Source organism: Acanthisitta chloris, unplaced genomic scaffold, assembly GCF_000695815.1.
Source record: "Acanthisitta chloris isolate BGI_N310 unplaced genomic scaffold, ASM69581v1 scaffold207, whole genome shotgun sequence".
NCBI classification, from domain to species: Eukaryota; Metazoa; Chordata; class Aves; order Passeriformes; family Acanthisittidae; genus Acanthisitta; species Acanthisitta chloris.
Window position 1 is genome coordinate 120,607 of NW_008681863.1, and position 15,397 is coordinate 136,003.

The 15,397-nt window shown below is 53.2% G+C and overlaps 1 protein-coding gene across 1 annotated transcript in view; it reads left to right on the top strand.

Annotated features, from left to right (window-relative positions):
- Positions 1 to 15,397, top strand: part of LOC103805588 (ankyrin repeat and fibronectin type-III domain-containing protein 1-like) — a gene marked incomplete at its 3' end in the record, with an annotated part of 155,194 nt that overhangs the window by 119,462 nt on the left and 20,335 nt on the right. The window contains exon 6 of the mRNA XM_009078244.1: positions 5,256 to 5,384. Within this exon, the coding sequence (XP_009076492.1) occupies positions 5,256 to 5,384 (129 nt within the window). The remainder of the gene's footprint in view (positions 1 to 5,255; positions 5,385 to 15,397) is intronic.

Genomic DNA, 15,397 nt, shown 5'->3' on the forward strand with positions numbered 1-15,397 from the left:
CGGGACTGTTGCCTGTGCTGATGGAAGAGGCTGAGATCTGCCTGCCTGGAGCTGGGTTAGTTCAGAGTCACAGATAGGCACGTGCTGGCTCCCTGAGTCTTGGGCTAAGGAGTGCAACAAGTGGGAGCTATTCCTGCCTGGATGTGGTATCTCTGTCTCTGTGGGATGGATGGCTCGTGAGGGCTTTGGCTGGGCAGAGGCAACACCTCTGCTCCACTGGCTGCTGGTCCATGCTGGTGTCCACGCTGGTACTCTTGTGACCTCTGTCATCCTGCACCCATGGCACAGTGCCTGCATGGACCGTGGTCTGCCCTGCAGCTCCAGCCACAACATAGACAGGTCTTGCTATGCCAGTGGTGGGTGAGGTGACACATTGGCAACTGAGCTTCTGTGGGCACACACTCACTCCAACGGCTGCAAACTGCTGAAAGGCTTTTAGCAGATCAGCCCACAATGTTCCTCCAGGGCCACCACGAGGGAGGGAGGGAAGCAGAGCTGAGGGGACCAGGATTTTGCTTGTCATCACTTTGCATTTGTGGTGTGGGGGAGCCATTGTGAACCCCTGGCCGGATTCGTGCCTGTGCACGGTGGGTGAAGCCAGAGGGATGAATCCAGTCCCTGTGTGTCTCTGTGCTGAGCTTTGGGAAATGTCACTGCTCATCTGCCTGTCCAGCCAGCGATTGGGTGGAGGATGGTGATTCAGACCCTTGTCCGTATCTCGAAGGGCAGTTGAGGGATTTCTGGGCTAGGGTGCTGTGTCCTGTGCTGGCTCAGCAAGCTGTCTGACCCAGAATGGGGACTGGTGCCAGCCTGCTGTGTCCACACTCTGTCTGTGCTCCCACTGCCTCAGTGGGCCAGGGGCCTCAGCAGTCACCCATGCTGAGGTTGGACCCCCAGAAAATATGTGGGGTCAAGGGATGGGCACAGGCTGGTGTCACATGGTGTGTGGGGCAGTGGGAGATGGGCCCTGCACTGAGCTGGACTCATCCCCCTTGACTGGGCTGGGGATCTGAGTGCTGCTCTGGGCACCCTCCACTTGTCCTGGTTGGGCACACCAAGTTGGGGACAGCACTGTCCCCTTCTCCCTTCAGCAGCAGCCTCTGCCTCCAGCTGCCCCTGCCTGCTCTGTGCAGGGCTCTGGGTGCTGTGGCTGATGCAGAACCCAGCACAGAGGGGTTTGCCATGCCAGACCCTGCCCTCCCACCAGTTACCTGAAGCAGTGGGTTTAGGGGGCCATGTCACATTCAGGCTCTGCATCCCTGTGCCGCAGTGGTGGTCCTGCCTTCTGGGAATGCCAGCTCTGTTCTGCCCAGGGCTGTGTAAGGAAGGGTTGAGAATGGGTATTGCTGCAAGAGCTTTTAGCATTGATAATTATTTCTGGGAAGAAGATGCGGTGTTCTGACTTAAATGCTGACATGGGACTCTGAACATGTGTAATCTGGCTGACAGATGGCAAGTCATAGAGGTGTGATTTATGATACAGCACAGTAGCTGAACAACCTTCTCTGGTTGTCAGGAGACAATTCTTCCCAATGCTGCGGTTGATGTTCCAATTGATGGCTTTTCCCGCGTGTCCCCTTGGTGTGCAGGGACTGCTGGGGAGCCTTGGCAGTTGCCAGCTGCGTCTGCCAAGCCCTGAGAGTGCTGATGCTGAGCTGCTGCAGAGATGCTGCTGCGGATGGAGGGGTGGGCAGGTGAGCCCAAATCCTGCCCGGCTGGACCAGGAGCACTGTCATGCAGTGGCAGGGCTGGGGGAGTGGTGCTGGCCTTGTCCCCATCCCGTGGCTAGGATGAAGATGCTTCAGGGTGGTAGTGGCTCCCTGGAGCTGCCTGTTCCCCAAACCAGCACTTGTGGTGCTGAGTGTGTGGTACTGATGGGGGGAGGCACAGAAATCTTGCCCATCAGTGAAGTGCACGAGAGGACAGATGCTGACAACTATAGGGAGCCTGTCTTACATGCACAGCCTCTCCATGACTCAGTTTCCCTACTTCTACCTTAAAATCCCTAATGCTGATTTTTCTAAAGGGACAGGGGCATGTATTAGTGTTTGGAAAGCACTTGGGAAGCAAAAATGTGGTCTTGACAGCATCCCTTTCCCCATGTTCAAGGCTCACTGCCACTGCCACCTGCAGAGCCCAGACCTAGGCACAATGTCCAGTGTGGCTGCAGGAGCATCCAGACCCTGGGAGCATCCTTACCCTGGAAGCACCCCGACCTCAGGGGACTGGAGTAGCCCCAAAACAGGAGCTCAGGGCTGCTGACCCACAAGCAGGGTCTCAGTGGGGCAAGGGGAGTGGGGCAGAGCAGGGTGCTGGGTCGGCTGTGCTTGCCAGCGTGCAGCCATGGCAGAGCAGGTATGATTCATTCCCCCTTTTGCAGCACAGTTTATGTAAAGCAGCTCTGTATAAATAACCAGATGATCTGTAATGTGCTCCTGGCTTCTAATTAGTGATGCTTCTGTTGAGCTTTTGGGTCTGGCAGAGGTGAGAGGAGGCTGGTTCATGGCTGGATGAGTTGCTGACAGCTCTCAAGGGAGAGGTGCTGGCCTGTCAGAGCCATCTCAGCCGTCTCCTTTTACCCGGCTGTGAGCAGCTGGAGGAGGTGGCTGAACTGGCTGGGTGGCCACAGGCTGGAAGGCTGGTATAGGAGGTGAAAGCAGCACTCAAGATTCTTGGTCAGCTTCTGGCTCATAGGTGGCCTTGCTTATCTGCCCTGCATTAGCCAGATCTAGGCAGCACCTGCCCTGGGCTGCAGAGCATACATCACCTTTGTCCCTGCACCTTCCCCTCAGCGCCATGACTAGAGAGGCCACATGTTCCTGAGCACCCAGGTGGCTTCTCCAGCCCCACCAGCACACCCTGCCCCAGGGATTAAGTCTCCTTCATCCACAGCCCTGTTGACATGTGACACATTGCCCTGTTTTCCTCCACCAGCTCTTCTTGGCAGATTCTATTGGCTCTATCCAACTCAAAGGATGCAGTGGGTGCTCCTTCCCTGCTTGGGCAGGTGCATGCATCCAGGTAAACTTCCTGGGTGTGTAATTGTCCCAGTGGTGGTCATTGCAAGAGGCACATGCCAGCACCACAGTGGCACTTGTTTGTTGCAGGGACTGCTGCTTCTTGTGTCTGTGCAGATGGTATGGGATGTCCCAGCCCCTTGTCCTTGCTGGGGACCAGTTTGGGAGGGGTGGCTGTAATGAGGCAGGGAGTGTGGTGGGGATGAGGCATACAGGGCAGCATTCTCCAGGCAGTCCCCAAATCTCAGTAGATGAACACCCCCATCTGACTGGAGCTCTCATCCCTTTTAGGTGGCAGGAGCCTCTCCTAGGGAGGTGGGAAGTGGGCAGGAACAGTCAAATGCTGCTGAGCAAATGTTAGAGGAAACCAGCAGTACCCATTCCTACCCATCAGCCCTGCTCACCCCGTGGTCCACACCACACCAGGAGCTGCTGCAGAGCATCAGTGGTCTGTGCCCACCCCTCCCCCCTCCCTAAATGGGGATCTTATCCACTACAGACAAGCTTAGACACCAGATCAGAGCAGAGCGAGGTGATGGGGATGGTGGTGGTGCTGGGCTCTGCTCAATGGGTGCCTGGATCATTCCTCTTCATTGCCTCTTCCTCTGGCTGTGAGCAGGGGAAAGCTGAGGTTTGGGTTTCTTGTTGGGTTTCTTTTAAGGCAAACCTCATCCTTTACATCAAAGTAGGATTTCTTCTCAAGAATGTAAAGAATGACCCTGGAAGGTCTGAGCGGCTCTTTGCCGGCAGTGATTGGAGAGACAAGAGCCCTCTCCAGAAAGCTGTCTCCACCCCGTCCCCAGCAACAGCAATTCATAAGCTGGAAAATAAATCAATAACCAGAGTTAATGAATTGAAGATGTCTGTGTTTAAAATGTATCGGGGAAAAAAGCTGTTAGCAGGTCGGGGTTGGCTTAATTATTGAGAGGAAAGGCAGGGAGCTTTCAGTTCTGAGAAATACCTTCTCTTTCTTCCTTTGGAGGTGTTTTGTTTGGTTGAAGCTGGTCAGGACTGGAGAGGAGAGGGCTGGAAAGGAGAGGAGAGTTGGGTTTAACAATGTGTGTAGGTTCAAAGTACCTCCCCCCAGCTCTGTCCCTCATCCCCTGGCACCACTGTAAAATCACTCCTGTCCCCTTACCTGCCCAGCCCTGGGCTGGCTGAGCAGTAGGAGCAGGTTGTGCTGGCACAGGACCAAAGGAGGAGGAGAGGCAGTGGCTGTGCAGACGTGCGTGACAGGGCTGGCAGACAGCCCCTGTGCCACCAGCCTGATTGTGTGCCCAAGTCAGGGTGTCTCCTCTCCCCATACTGCTCCTCCCTTGCTCCCATCCTGGCAGAAGGGATGGGTTGTGGTGCCGTGTTCGGCTCCAAGCTGGGAGTGCCAGCCCTTGGCACAGCAGGCACTGGGGTCTCTGTGCTGCAGAGAGCTGCAGTTCTCTGCAGGGCAGGCACCTCCTGAGCCATCTCAGTGCCAGCTCTCTGTGTCTCACTGGGCTTGGAGACAGTGCAGATGTGTGTGCCTCAGGACAGCATCTCTCCGCTGGAGAGAGCTGGAGCGAAGGGGGATGTGCAGCATGTTCCCAGAGCCTGTGGATGCTGTGTTCCCAGGTTTCATGGACTGGGAGCAATGCTGGAGCATCCCACCCGGTGGGAAAGGGCTTTGTCATCATGGATGGGTCTTGCAGTTTGAACCCATTTGCTCCCACACATTTTTCCTCCAAAACCTCTCCAACGTGGGCTGATTTCCATGTCAACCCGCCTCAGGGAAGCCATCCTGGTGTTTGGGAGCCCCAGCTGAGAGGCCACAGGGGATCTTGGGTTTCTCAGAAGGAGTTTGTGGCCACAGCAGTTGTCTGCTTTGATTCTCTCCACAATGCTTCCCTGGCTCTTTCTCCAGCATTGCCCATCACCGGTTGGAGTTTGAGCAGCAATATATGGTCTAGGGAGCTGATTTCACTGCAGAGGAAACAGGACCTGGTGCTCTCTCAGCCTCCCAGGCTGCAGCTTCAGTTTGGCTAGCATCATGCCATGGACCCATGCTGGTCCTGGTCTGTTGAAGCAATGCTAAACCTGCTGCTCCTCTGCTTCCCCACTGAGGCTGGTGCCACACCACCCTGGTGCCACTGACCCTCCGGGAGCTCCTTCCTTCCAGAGCTGAGCATCTCCTGGCCTTGTGCCGTGGGCCTGCCCTGGGAGCTGGGTGCTTCAGTGACATTAACACCTTTCCTCTCCCCTTCCCAGGTCTGAAAGCAGCCTCGCTAGGTTTGCCCACCGCTTGTCAGTTAAGCAGAAGCAGGAGAAGAGAAGGAAAGCTGAGTATGCCTCGGCCGAGCTGTCTGCCTTCCGGCCCAGGTCTCTGAGCATTGAATGGTAAGAGCTGCAGGACAGGGCTGGGAGAATGAGCTTCTGCCTCTCCAGTCCCTCTCCTGTCCCCTCTCCCCACTGCTGCCACTCTGTCACTGTCCAAGCAATGTCCCATGGGACAACACCCCTTCAAACCACTCCATCTGCTGCAGAGGCTCCCCAAAGGTATCAAGCCAAAACACTTCCCTTGCCCCAGTGCAGGGAGCAGCAGGGAGCCCCAGGGCTCCTTCCTATGAGGGGCTGAAGGAGAGCCCACAAATTGAGCCATGAGGGTCTTTCAGGGCTCATGTGGGCAATGGGAATGTATGTCTGCTGGGCTGGGGCCTACGAGCACACAGCCTCTGGCAGTCCCCACCACTGGCTGCTCATCCCTTTCCCTTTCCCTTTCCCTTTCCCTTTCCCTTTCCCTTTCCCTTTCCCTTTCCCTTTCCCTTTCCCTTTCCCTTTCCCTTTCCCTTTCCCTTTCCCTTTCCCTTTCCCTTTCCCTTTCCCTTTCCCTTTCCCTTTCCCTTTCCCTTTCCCTTTCCCTTGCCACTCTGTGCGAGAAGCAGGAATAAGGATGTTTAAGGAATGGGAGCTGCTGAAGGATGTGTCCCCTCACTGCCTGATGCACCTCTGATGGATAAACCAGAGTGAGGAGACATGGCAGGATGGCCACAGCCACTGTGGGGGCACCAGGAGCTGTGGTGGCATAAAAACCTTCAGCGGCTCCTCACTGCCACCATGCCTGGGTGAGGGGTGTGAGGGTATGGGGCTGCTCCAGCCTGAGCCACCCTCTGGGACAACCCAGTTTGCCCATTTCTGAGGGTTGCAGTGCTCCCTCCTTCCCTGATGCTGCTGTAGGGCCCCTTGTATGAGCACAGGTCTCAAACTGCAGTCCCTGCTTGAGCAGGGAGTCATTTATCCTGGGTTTCTGAGCTCTGATGCAACAGCTTTGGAAGCAGATCACAGCCAACCCTGTTAGAGGTGACCTGCTAGGATTATTTAAAAGAGCTGGAAATTGCATTGCTTTCTGCTTCCTTAGATGGATAAAGGAGGGGAAAACTTTTTAACCAAAAAAAAAAAAAAAAAAAGAAAGAAAGAAATGCTTAGAAATTGCAAGAATGTCGAGTTTGGTTTTCATTTTCCCTGCTTTTTTTGGAGGTCTTTCTGGCATTTATTGTATGTTCTAACACTTCAGTGTGAGGTTGTGGAACACTCCTCAAAGGCTTCCTCTATCTGTGAGGTTTGTTAGGCATCAAAGCTCACCAGGTATTAATGAGCCAGACAAAGAATTCAGGATATTTGGGGACAGATTGCTTTCTTCTCCCCTTACACAACTTTCTTCCCTTTGCTGAGACGATGTCATCAGGAAAGCTGGTCTGCAATTACTCTCAATCTCACAAATAGACAAATATGTGAATTTGTAATGTAGCAAATAGGAAAACAAGCAGAGAGCTCATTAAAAACAATCAGAGTTTGTCTTTATTCATAACAAAGAAGCACGAGAAGTCAGCAAATCTCTTTCCTCCCTTTAAATGTCTCTTTGAAGCCCCCGGATCCCAGTTTAGCCCTGTCAGGGGATATTTGTGGTACATTTTCCCTCACTCTGTAGCATTTTCTTGGGGGAAACCATCTGTCTTGCATTTGGCAAAGCACCTTGTGCAGCAGCGACTCACAGCAGCAGTAGATGATGCTCTTTTAGAGGGATTTTGTAAACCAGCTTAGAAATGAGCTCTGGATGAGGAGGGATTGCCTTTGCCTTTGTTTTGCCACATGCCATCACGTTGGAGATCAAGAGCTGTGAGGCCAGGTAACATGGGACATAGATTCTTTCACCTCCCCTTAGCCCTTCTCCCACTCCCTGGGGACACCTTAGCTCAGGGTCCCTGAGCACTGGCATCTCTTTGGGCCAGGAGATGCAGCTCCTTGCTGCCACAATAAATAAGGTGCTGGATGTCCTGTTCTGCCTACCTGAAAGCTCAGGGATGTTCCTGTGACAGGTCTCAGAGTCTGTGTGTCCATCAGAGTAACATCTCCCTGGCTCACTGGCTGGGACACACTGATGAGTTGCATTCCTCCCAGGCACAAAGCAGGCTTTATTCCCATGGCACACGTTCCTGTGCTGCACCAGGAGAGCAGAGCGTGGTCCTACTCCCCAGCTCGGCCGACAGCGAGAGAAGCCTCATTAGTTCCACTTATTAAAAAAGAAATTGCTGGGGGGAAGGGAGAGAAGGCAGGGAAAAAGTGAAGTATTGAGAAAACACTTCTTTCATTCATATGTTGTTTACTGAAATAAATACTTCATTATTAGGCTTTTTTTAGGGTATTTTTTTTAAAGCCAGAGTCACAAAGTCCCTAGTGTTTGGGCCCGTGAATGTGCTGGATCACCTCAGCCCATTGCTCCCGTGAGCTGGTGTCCTGCTGCCAGAAGGTGCCCAGAGAGAAGCATTGCAGGGAGCTTTCCCAAGCTTGGGGGAGAAAGTTGGGGGCTGCTCATGTCTGGTTTTATTCAGGTTTACTGATTCCCTTCTTCTTCTTTTGCTGGATAGTGAATGCTGGGGCTCAAAGGGCACCAAGGCTTCAAATGAGGCAAAATCTGGTAACTGAGGCAAGGAAGGATTTGGGGTCTGGTTTATTAAAGCTCTGCTTTCTGCTGGTTTGTGATGCTAATCTAGCTCCCAAACCTAAACAGCCTAAGTCTACCAAAGCACTCTTGGTTTGAAGCCCACCACCTTCTGCTGTTGGGGTGAGGAATGTGAATGCTGGTGACTCCCATGAAGACTGTCCTACAGCTATACCAAAACTTCAGCAATCCCTGTTCTTCTCACTTAGAGTGAACTGAGACCTCCTCTCCTCCTGTGCCTGTTACCTGAGAAATGCTCCATGTTTATCTTCCCTCTTAGAGGCTTAATCCAATAAAAGGGCTTCGATCCCTGGTTTGCTCTTGTGTGCATAGCTGGGAGCCTCTGTTCCCTATCACATCCCTCCAGCTCCGCTGCTCATCAGGAGTTCCAGCCCTGTCAGGTTTGTCCTCCTGGCTTCTATTTGTCTCTTCCTTTTCCTTTCCTACCTCTCATTCTGGTTTTCCTTCTTCCATCCATTCCTTCTCTTACCTTTCCCCCACGCTCCTTTTCCCATACTCACCTCTTGTTCACCCTAATTTCCCTGTTTTCTTCATTGCTTACTCGCTGCTTTTTCTATTTGGGTTCCTCAAATTTTCCTGCCAGACATCCTCCCTGCAATCCATGATCAGAATAGCCTATTCCCATGGTGATTCAGGAAAAATGCAGCACATTCCTCTCTTCCCCCATCCCGTTATCTCGGTTCTGCTCCTTGGCTGCCCACCACGAGTGTTGAAGCCGCGCTGGCAGCAGCATGTCTGGTGGTTGGCGGCAGGCAGCCGCCTCGGGCTCAGCCTGCAGCTTGTTTTCCTGCCTGACCCTTGGCACAGTGTGAATCCCAGCTCTTCTTTTCCCTGCTGCCGAAAACTGGGATGCACAGGGACCTGCCTACCCTGCAGCCCCCAGTGCAGACCACACAGGTTCAGATGGAAGGTGCCAAGTGGTTTTCCCATAGTGTCCCAGCACCAGGGCTGTGTGTCCCTCTGCTATGGGACCAAAGTGACATGAGGGCAGGGAGCCACTGGATATGAAAATGTGCTGGCACCATCGAGTTGGCAAAGACGCTGCATGCGATTGATGCCATACTCTGCCCCATGTCTTGGGTTTGGTTCTAAAGCAAAAGGTTCTTAAGGGAACTGTTTTCTTGAAAGTTATTTAAAATTTTGTCATATACTATTTCCCCTTTGGGTTTAAGTGGTCTCGTGTGGTGTGGAAGTTCTCCCTGAATTGCTGGGCATGGAATCCATGCTGTGGAGGTGCCTGGCACTGCTCAGCCTCCTCCCATGGTTGCTGTTGCTGACACAGGCACCAGCACAGTTGACCTGTCCCCATCTGTAGGCTCCTTACCTTCTGGCACCCAAGTGCCATGGTCCTGGCAGGGCTGCAGGGCCCATGGGAAGGGCTGAGCTGCTGATTGATCCATCTGACTGTTCCCAATCCAGAGCATGGGAGGGCTGTACTGCACAGCTCAGTGAGAGCCTGGTGCTGTTCCCATCTCAGCAGTCCATGGCTGTGGAGGACTGTCCCCAGGACTCTGTGTGACAGTTGTCCCTTTGCCAGGGGCAGCTACCACAAAGTGGATTGTCAGCAACTTCTGGGAGGCAAAGAGGAGCAGCACCATTAGACAGCAGGCTCAGAGCTCCTCCAGGTTTCACAGTCCTGCTTGAGCTGTCTTACTCCAGAGGAGAAGCCTTGGAGCCCTGTAACTTCCCAGCCAAAGAAACTCTTAGCCTGAGCAAACCAAAATGAGAGGGAAAATAAGGCCCTAAGCTTTTCCGTGGAAGGAGAGAAATGCCAGAACCTGGGAAGTGTAGGGGCATCTGGGAGGAGGGAGATGCTCTGAGCAGGCTGAGCTGTGGGTACCGTGTTGGCACCAGCTGGTGCCAAGCCAGCCTTGCCTAGAGCTTCACCCCACCCCATCCTGCCGGTCCCATCCGTGGATCCAGGGTTGAACAGCCCCCCCAGCTCGGCTGTGCTGAGCACAGGTCCCGGCCGGGCCGGCTCGGTGTTGAAACGAAACGCGAGGCGCTTTGTCTTGACTGGGAGCGCTTTAAGCCCTCGCTCGGGAACAATGGCCAAGCTATGGGGTCATTTGTTCTGGTATTTCAGCAGCTCCTCATGATTTATGGGATGTTTTGTTCTGCTGCTTGTCTTAGCTTCCCCCTCTCCACCCTCCCCGTCTCCATCCCTTCTCCATTTCAGCTCCTCCTCCCCCCTCTCCCAATTCCCCTAATAGCTGTGGAGCCTCTGTGCCTTATGAAGTCATGGTATCTGTGACTTATTGAATTAGCCGGATGGGAGCTGGACTTCCACACTGCTCTGGGGTCTGCCGGGGTGTCCAGGCTCCTGGGGAGCCAGCCCACAGCAGGGCCCCTCACCCAGGGGCTCCAGGCAGCCTGAGCTCCCCTCCCAGTGTGGCAGATGGACGTTGCCACCAGCAGGATGCTGGAAAGTTGGTTTAGGGGCGATAAATGTGGTCAAGAGGAGCTGCAGCCTCAGTGAACAAGGAGGGCTCTGTCTGCAGAGTCCCCCCCTGTACTAGGGCAGGATGGGGGCTTGGCTGCCAGCCCTGGTGCCACCATCTCTCTTCATCCCACTACACCTCTCTGGGGGTGAGGTGGGCACCAGTTAGGGGAGCCCCAGAGCTTTTGGTGCTGAACTACTCATGGGGCAATGTGGTTGAAAAGCTTGGCTGGATCCCTGGCAACCTGGGAATGTCCATGGCCAGTGCCTCTGGATTTACAGAGGGAGCAGGAGATCACCCCTGCAGAACTGGAGAGACAGTGGTTCACTAGCAAACGTGAGGGATGTGCTGATGGGGATGGGGAAGAGTGAGCCCTCAAAATATCTCCCTGAAAGTCAGGTTTACCTTCAGGAAAGCATTGGAAAGGGATAATTTATTTGTGGAAGATCACTTTTTATCCTCATTGCCTGAGTCACCTGTGGAAAGATAGAGACTCAAGGTCAACTGCTGGTCCTGGTAGGTCTGGTGCAGCACTGCTGCCAGTCCTTAGCTCAGAGGAGGCTTTGCAATGGCAGAGGAGTCCTGGTCCATGCAGCTCTGGTTCTGCCACTTTGTGCTGCCCACAGGGAGCTGGGACCACACTGACCCATGGGTGCAGATGTGGAGGGAGAGACCATTCAAATATGAGGGTTGTGCCTCCCTCCTGATGCCACAAGCCTCTATCAGCCCAGTTTTCCTCCTCGTCTCAGGAGAGGCAGCTCAGCTTGTGATTTTGATGAGGCTGGAAAGGTTGGGAGCAGACTGAGGGCTGGACCCTCTTTGCATGCTGCCGCAGGCACTGGCTGCAGCAGGTCCAGTGGTCCCATCTGCATTTGTTTCTCATGTCACTTCAGTGGGAAAAATTGAGCCCTCTGGGAAAGTGACAGAAGGAAAATGTTCAGAGAAGACTGATGTCCAGGTTCTCTCTGTCTGGGACCGGAGCTCTCAGCCAGATCTCTTCCTTGCTGAGAGCACAGGAAGCAAATAACATTTATTTAAAAGACAAATATAAAATATTGTGCCAATGTGGTGCTGTGGCCGCTTCCCTCTGCTGGTAGCTGATACCTCCAAGCCCCAATAAGATTATTTCTCAGTGCAGCATATCCATTACCTCAGCACACTTTAATTTTTCTCAAATAGCCCAATGGCCTGATTTGTTTTGGTTTATTGTCATCATCCCTCTGCCATTTCCCATAGCTGGGATCTGCAAAGCAGGATGGATGCCTTGGTCCCTGCTGAGGAGTGTGGAGGATGCTCTTCATCCTGCAGGATCTCCACTGGTTCTTCTTTGTGGATGTGTCCCTGCCCAGAAGGTGCCAGTGGCCTGGATTTGTACAACAGGCAGCCCAAGCCCCACAGTTATGCTGGGGTCAAAGTGCAGAGATGTCACAATCTTTGGTAGGAAAGGAAAACTCATGATGCCTGAATCTAAGTACAAGTCAAGCCCTTCTGGATGGACTCCACACCAGCTGGTATTCCCATGGAATCGTTTGGGTTGGAAGAGACCTTAAAGCTCATCTCATTCCAACCTCCTGCCATGGGCAGGGACACCTTCCACTAGACCAGGTGGCTCCAAGCCCTGTTCAAGCTGGACTTGAACACTTCCAGGGATGGAGCAGCCACAGCTTCTCTGGGCAACCTGTGCCAGTGTCCCACCAGGCTGTACTTCCTTCCATCCCTGGGAGCAGTAGGGATCACTGGTACTGCTGCTGATGGTGACACTGTTTTGGGAGACATAAAAGCATCCACATATCTGTATAGTCCTAACAGCTGGCACTTCCAAGGCATTCCAGTACTTTTAATCCTCCCTTGTCCCTTGAACAGTGGCAGTCGCTGTTGGGCAGGTTTTCTCTGCTCTTAGATAGTTTCCTCTGGCAGAAACAATTCTCCCTGCCAGGGCTTCAGGAACTTCCTGTTTATCTTCCTGGAGAGTGTCTCACGGTGCCAGGTCAATATTGGACCTACTGGCTTGGATGCTGGCAGGATGGGCAGTGCTTAGCAGGGCGGCCAAATGGGAGGTAGGAGTCAGCCCAGGACACTTGGGACACTGAGGACCAGCTCCTTGGATGTGCTGGGATCTCTTTGCTGGAGTCTTTCTGCACACTCACTCTTCCCCATCTCTCATACACACCTTTCCTCTGTGGGCTGGATTGCTTTTGAGGGAGGTTTGTGAGCCCAAGTGACCATCTGCTGAGCCTCATGCCTGGTGGAGGTCAGGGAAGAAGTTACATTCCCTTCCACTCCTCACTTCCAGATTTTCTCACATTTTCCCCAATATTGAAATATTTATCCATCTACCCAGCAGCTCTCTCCCCAGAGGCATTCCTCTCCCTGTCCCACTTAGTTGCCTTTATTTCACTGAGGTCGGGCGGGGATGAAGACCTTCTGCCAGTGAACTGTTGGGCAACGTGAAGGGGGTTTTTCTATGTAGGCAGTGCCAAATATTGCAGATCTGATAGAAGCTCCAGGTTCAGGCCAAGAAAAGGCTTTGCTTTGTCCAAAGTGGAATTGGGCACTTGGCAGCAGCTGCTGGTGTCACCATGAGAAACTGGAGATGGTCTTCACTTTACCTGTGGTGGTGAGGTTCACCTGGGCCCCCTTTGGATCTGTTCAGAGTCTGGTTTCCATCTGAGAAGCTTCAAGATCAGGACCCAAACTGACTCATCAAAGCTTTCAAGTTTCACCCATCAGAGGAGAGTGGCCTGGGCTGGGGGCAGGGATGAAGCAATGGCCTGGGCAAAAAGTACCTGCCTTCTCCTGGTCTGCTGAGTGACCAAGGGCAGGAGCTGCTACTCATTGTGCCTTGGCTTCTTGCTCTTTAAAAGGAGCACAGCAATGCTGACCTTGTTTCTCAGGCACTTTGACATCCCTGCCCATGGCAGGGAGGTTGGAATGAGATGGTCTTTAGGGTGCCTTCCATCCCAAACCATTCCAGGATTCTATGAGATCTACTGGAGAAGGAGCTGCTGTTGCACTAAGGGTCTTCTGCTGACCAACCTATTTCTCAGCCCCAGGGACAGTATGTGGGCTGGCTCTGAGCTCCAGGCTGGCAGATCGAGCTTTGCTGTTAGGCTTAGTACATCTGGGATCACAGTCTGGAGCTGGTAGCTTGTCTTGGCACTTCAGCAAAGAACACCAAGGTCAAGGTTTCTGTGCTGTGAGCAGTGTCCTGAGAGGCTGAAACTTCTGGTCTGGCCCAGGGACCAGGTACTAAAACCAATGAGTTGTTTTTCCCCCTCCCCAAGTGGTGTTCTCGTTCCTCAGCATCATCGCTGGGGAGGACAAGGCTCTTCTTCCAGGCAGAGGCAGAGGCAGGAGTGGAGGTGGGCAGACAAGTCTTTCTAGTCTGTGGTGATCCAGGCAGATGTAATCTTAAGCCAAATTCTTTTTGGTTTAAATGTCACTGTGCACTGGGCCCTGGAGTCAGTGTGCTCATTCCCACCGTGTGATGGAGCTATCAGTCTTGCTGCTAGCTTGTGCCAGAGGACACAAGTCTTGAAGGAGAGACACATCAGAGACTCATCAAGGGGTCAGTCCTTGCTGCCTCATGCCAGGGGCCAGCCTGGAGGGCAGAGACACATGGTGAGGCTGGGCTGGGTTGTGGTCCTGGGAGGGACCACTCTGCCTCCAGACAGGGAATGGAATGGGATGAAGACATAGGTTTGCTGGTGCAGTTCATCCAAGGTCTAACACGAGCCACCAGGATGCCTTATCCCTGCCCATGCCCCTCACAGGCAGCCAGCCCACCTTCTGCCCCATCCTCCCTGCCTCAAGCCAGGCTCTGGAGCCAAGTCCTGCCATGCCTGTGCCAGGCAGGTTTGTGCAGACAGGAGAGCTGGGTCAGGTTTCCTGTGCACTGAAATCCCAGGCCAAATCCTGAGAAGCAAGGAGGCTGCTTCTGAACTGAACACAGATAAGCTGCTGTGACATTTAGCTGGTGCTCCTGCTTTCCCTGTCTGGTGTCCTGCTGCTGTCCAAGGCAGCTTTGAGGGAACCTCTGCTGTGAGCGTGTTCTTGGAGCTCCTTGTGCAAGGAGGTGGATATCTCAGTGGAGCAATTGCCTGATTTCTGTGCAAGTGGAAGGTGGATGCTGCCAAGAGATCCCATCCTTCCAGCTCTCTCCTGGCCTTGCTCTGCCCTGGTCAAGAGCTCTGGAAGGCTTGTGGCAAGCAGAAAACTTTTGCTTATGGAGCTGAGTTCCACTTGGGTGAACTTCACATGAATTCAGAAAGTTTCTTTGGCTATTTCTTTCCTGATAATACAGGCAGGATGCTGCATTGCACAGGGACCCAAGGCTGCCTTCCTCATGTACTGGCCTTCCTCATCCTCCTGAAGCAGAGGGGTAGGTGCTGATCTGTGCTCTCTGGTGACCAGTGAGAGGACTCGAGGGAATGGCATGGAGCTGTGTCAGGGAAGGTTTAGGCTGGAGATTAGGAAAAGATTCTTCCTCCAGCAGGTGTTTGGGCACTCGAGCAGCTCCACAGAGCTGTGGTCATGGTCCCAAATCTGACAGAGCTCAAGGGTTGTTTGGACAATTCTCTCAGGCACACCCTTGCTCTTCTGTGCTGCAGGGATGTCATCCCTGTGTGCTGCACAGAAGGATGAGGAGGGTACTGTAGGCAGAGCCAGCAGATATTCTTCGTCGGGCTGTACAGCACTTCCCAGTGGAAGTTTGTTTGCTTTTACCTTTGCCAGACTTTAACTGTTTGGGCTGGATTGTTCCATGCTACTCTGTCTCGGGCTGAACTTTCTCTCTCCTTTTATTTTTCCCTTTTTTTCCCCAAGTTTCAGCAGAAGGTTGGGGAAAAACGGTAGCTTTGCCAATTTCTGGGTTTTTTTCCTCCTGTCTCTTTGTTTGAGGACTTCTGGTGCCTCCACGCTTTGAAAAGGAGACTTGAAATTTGGCAGGGATG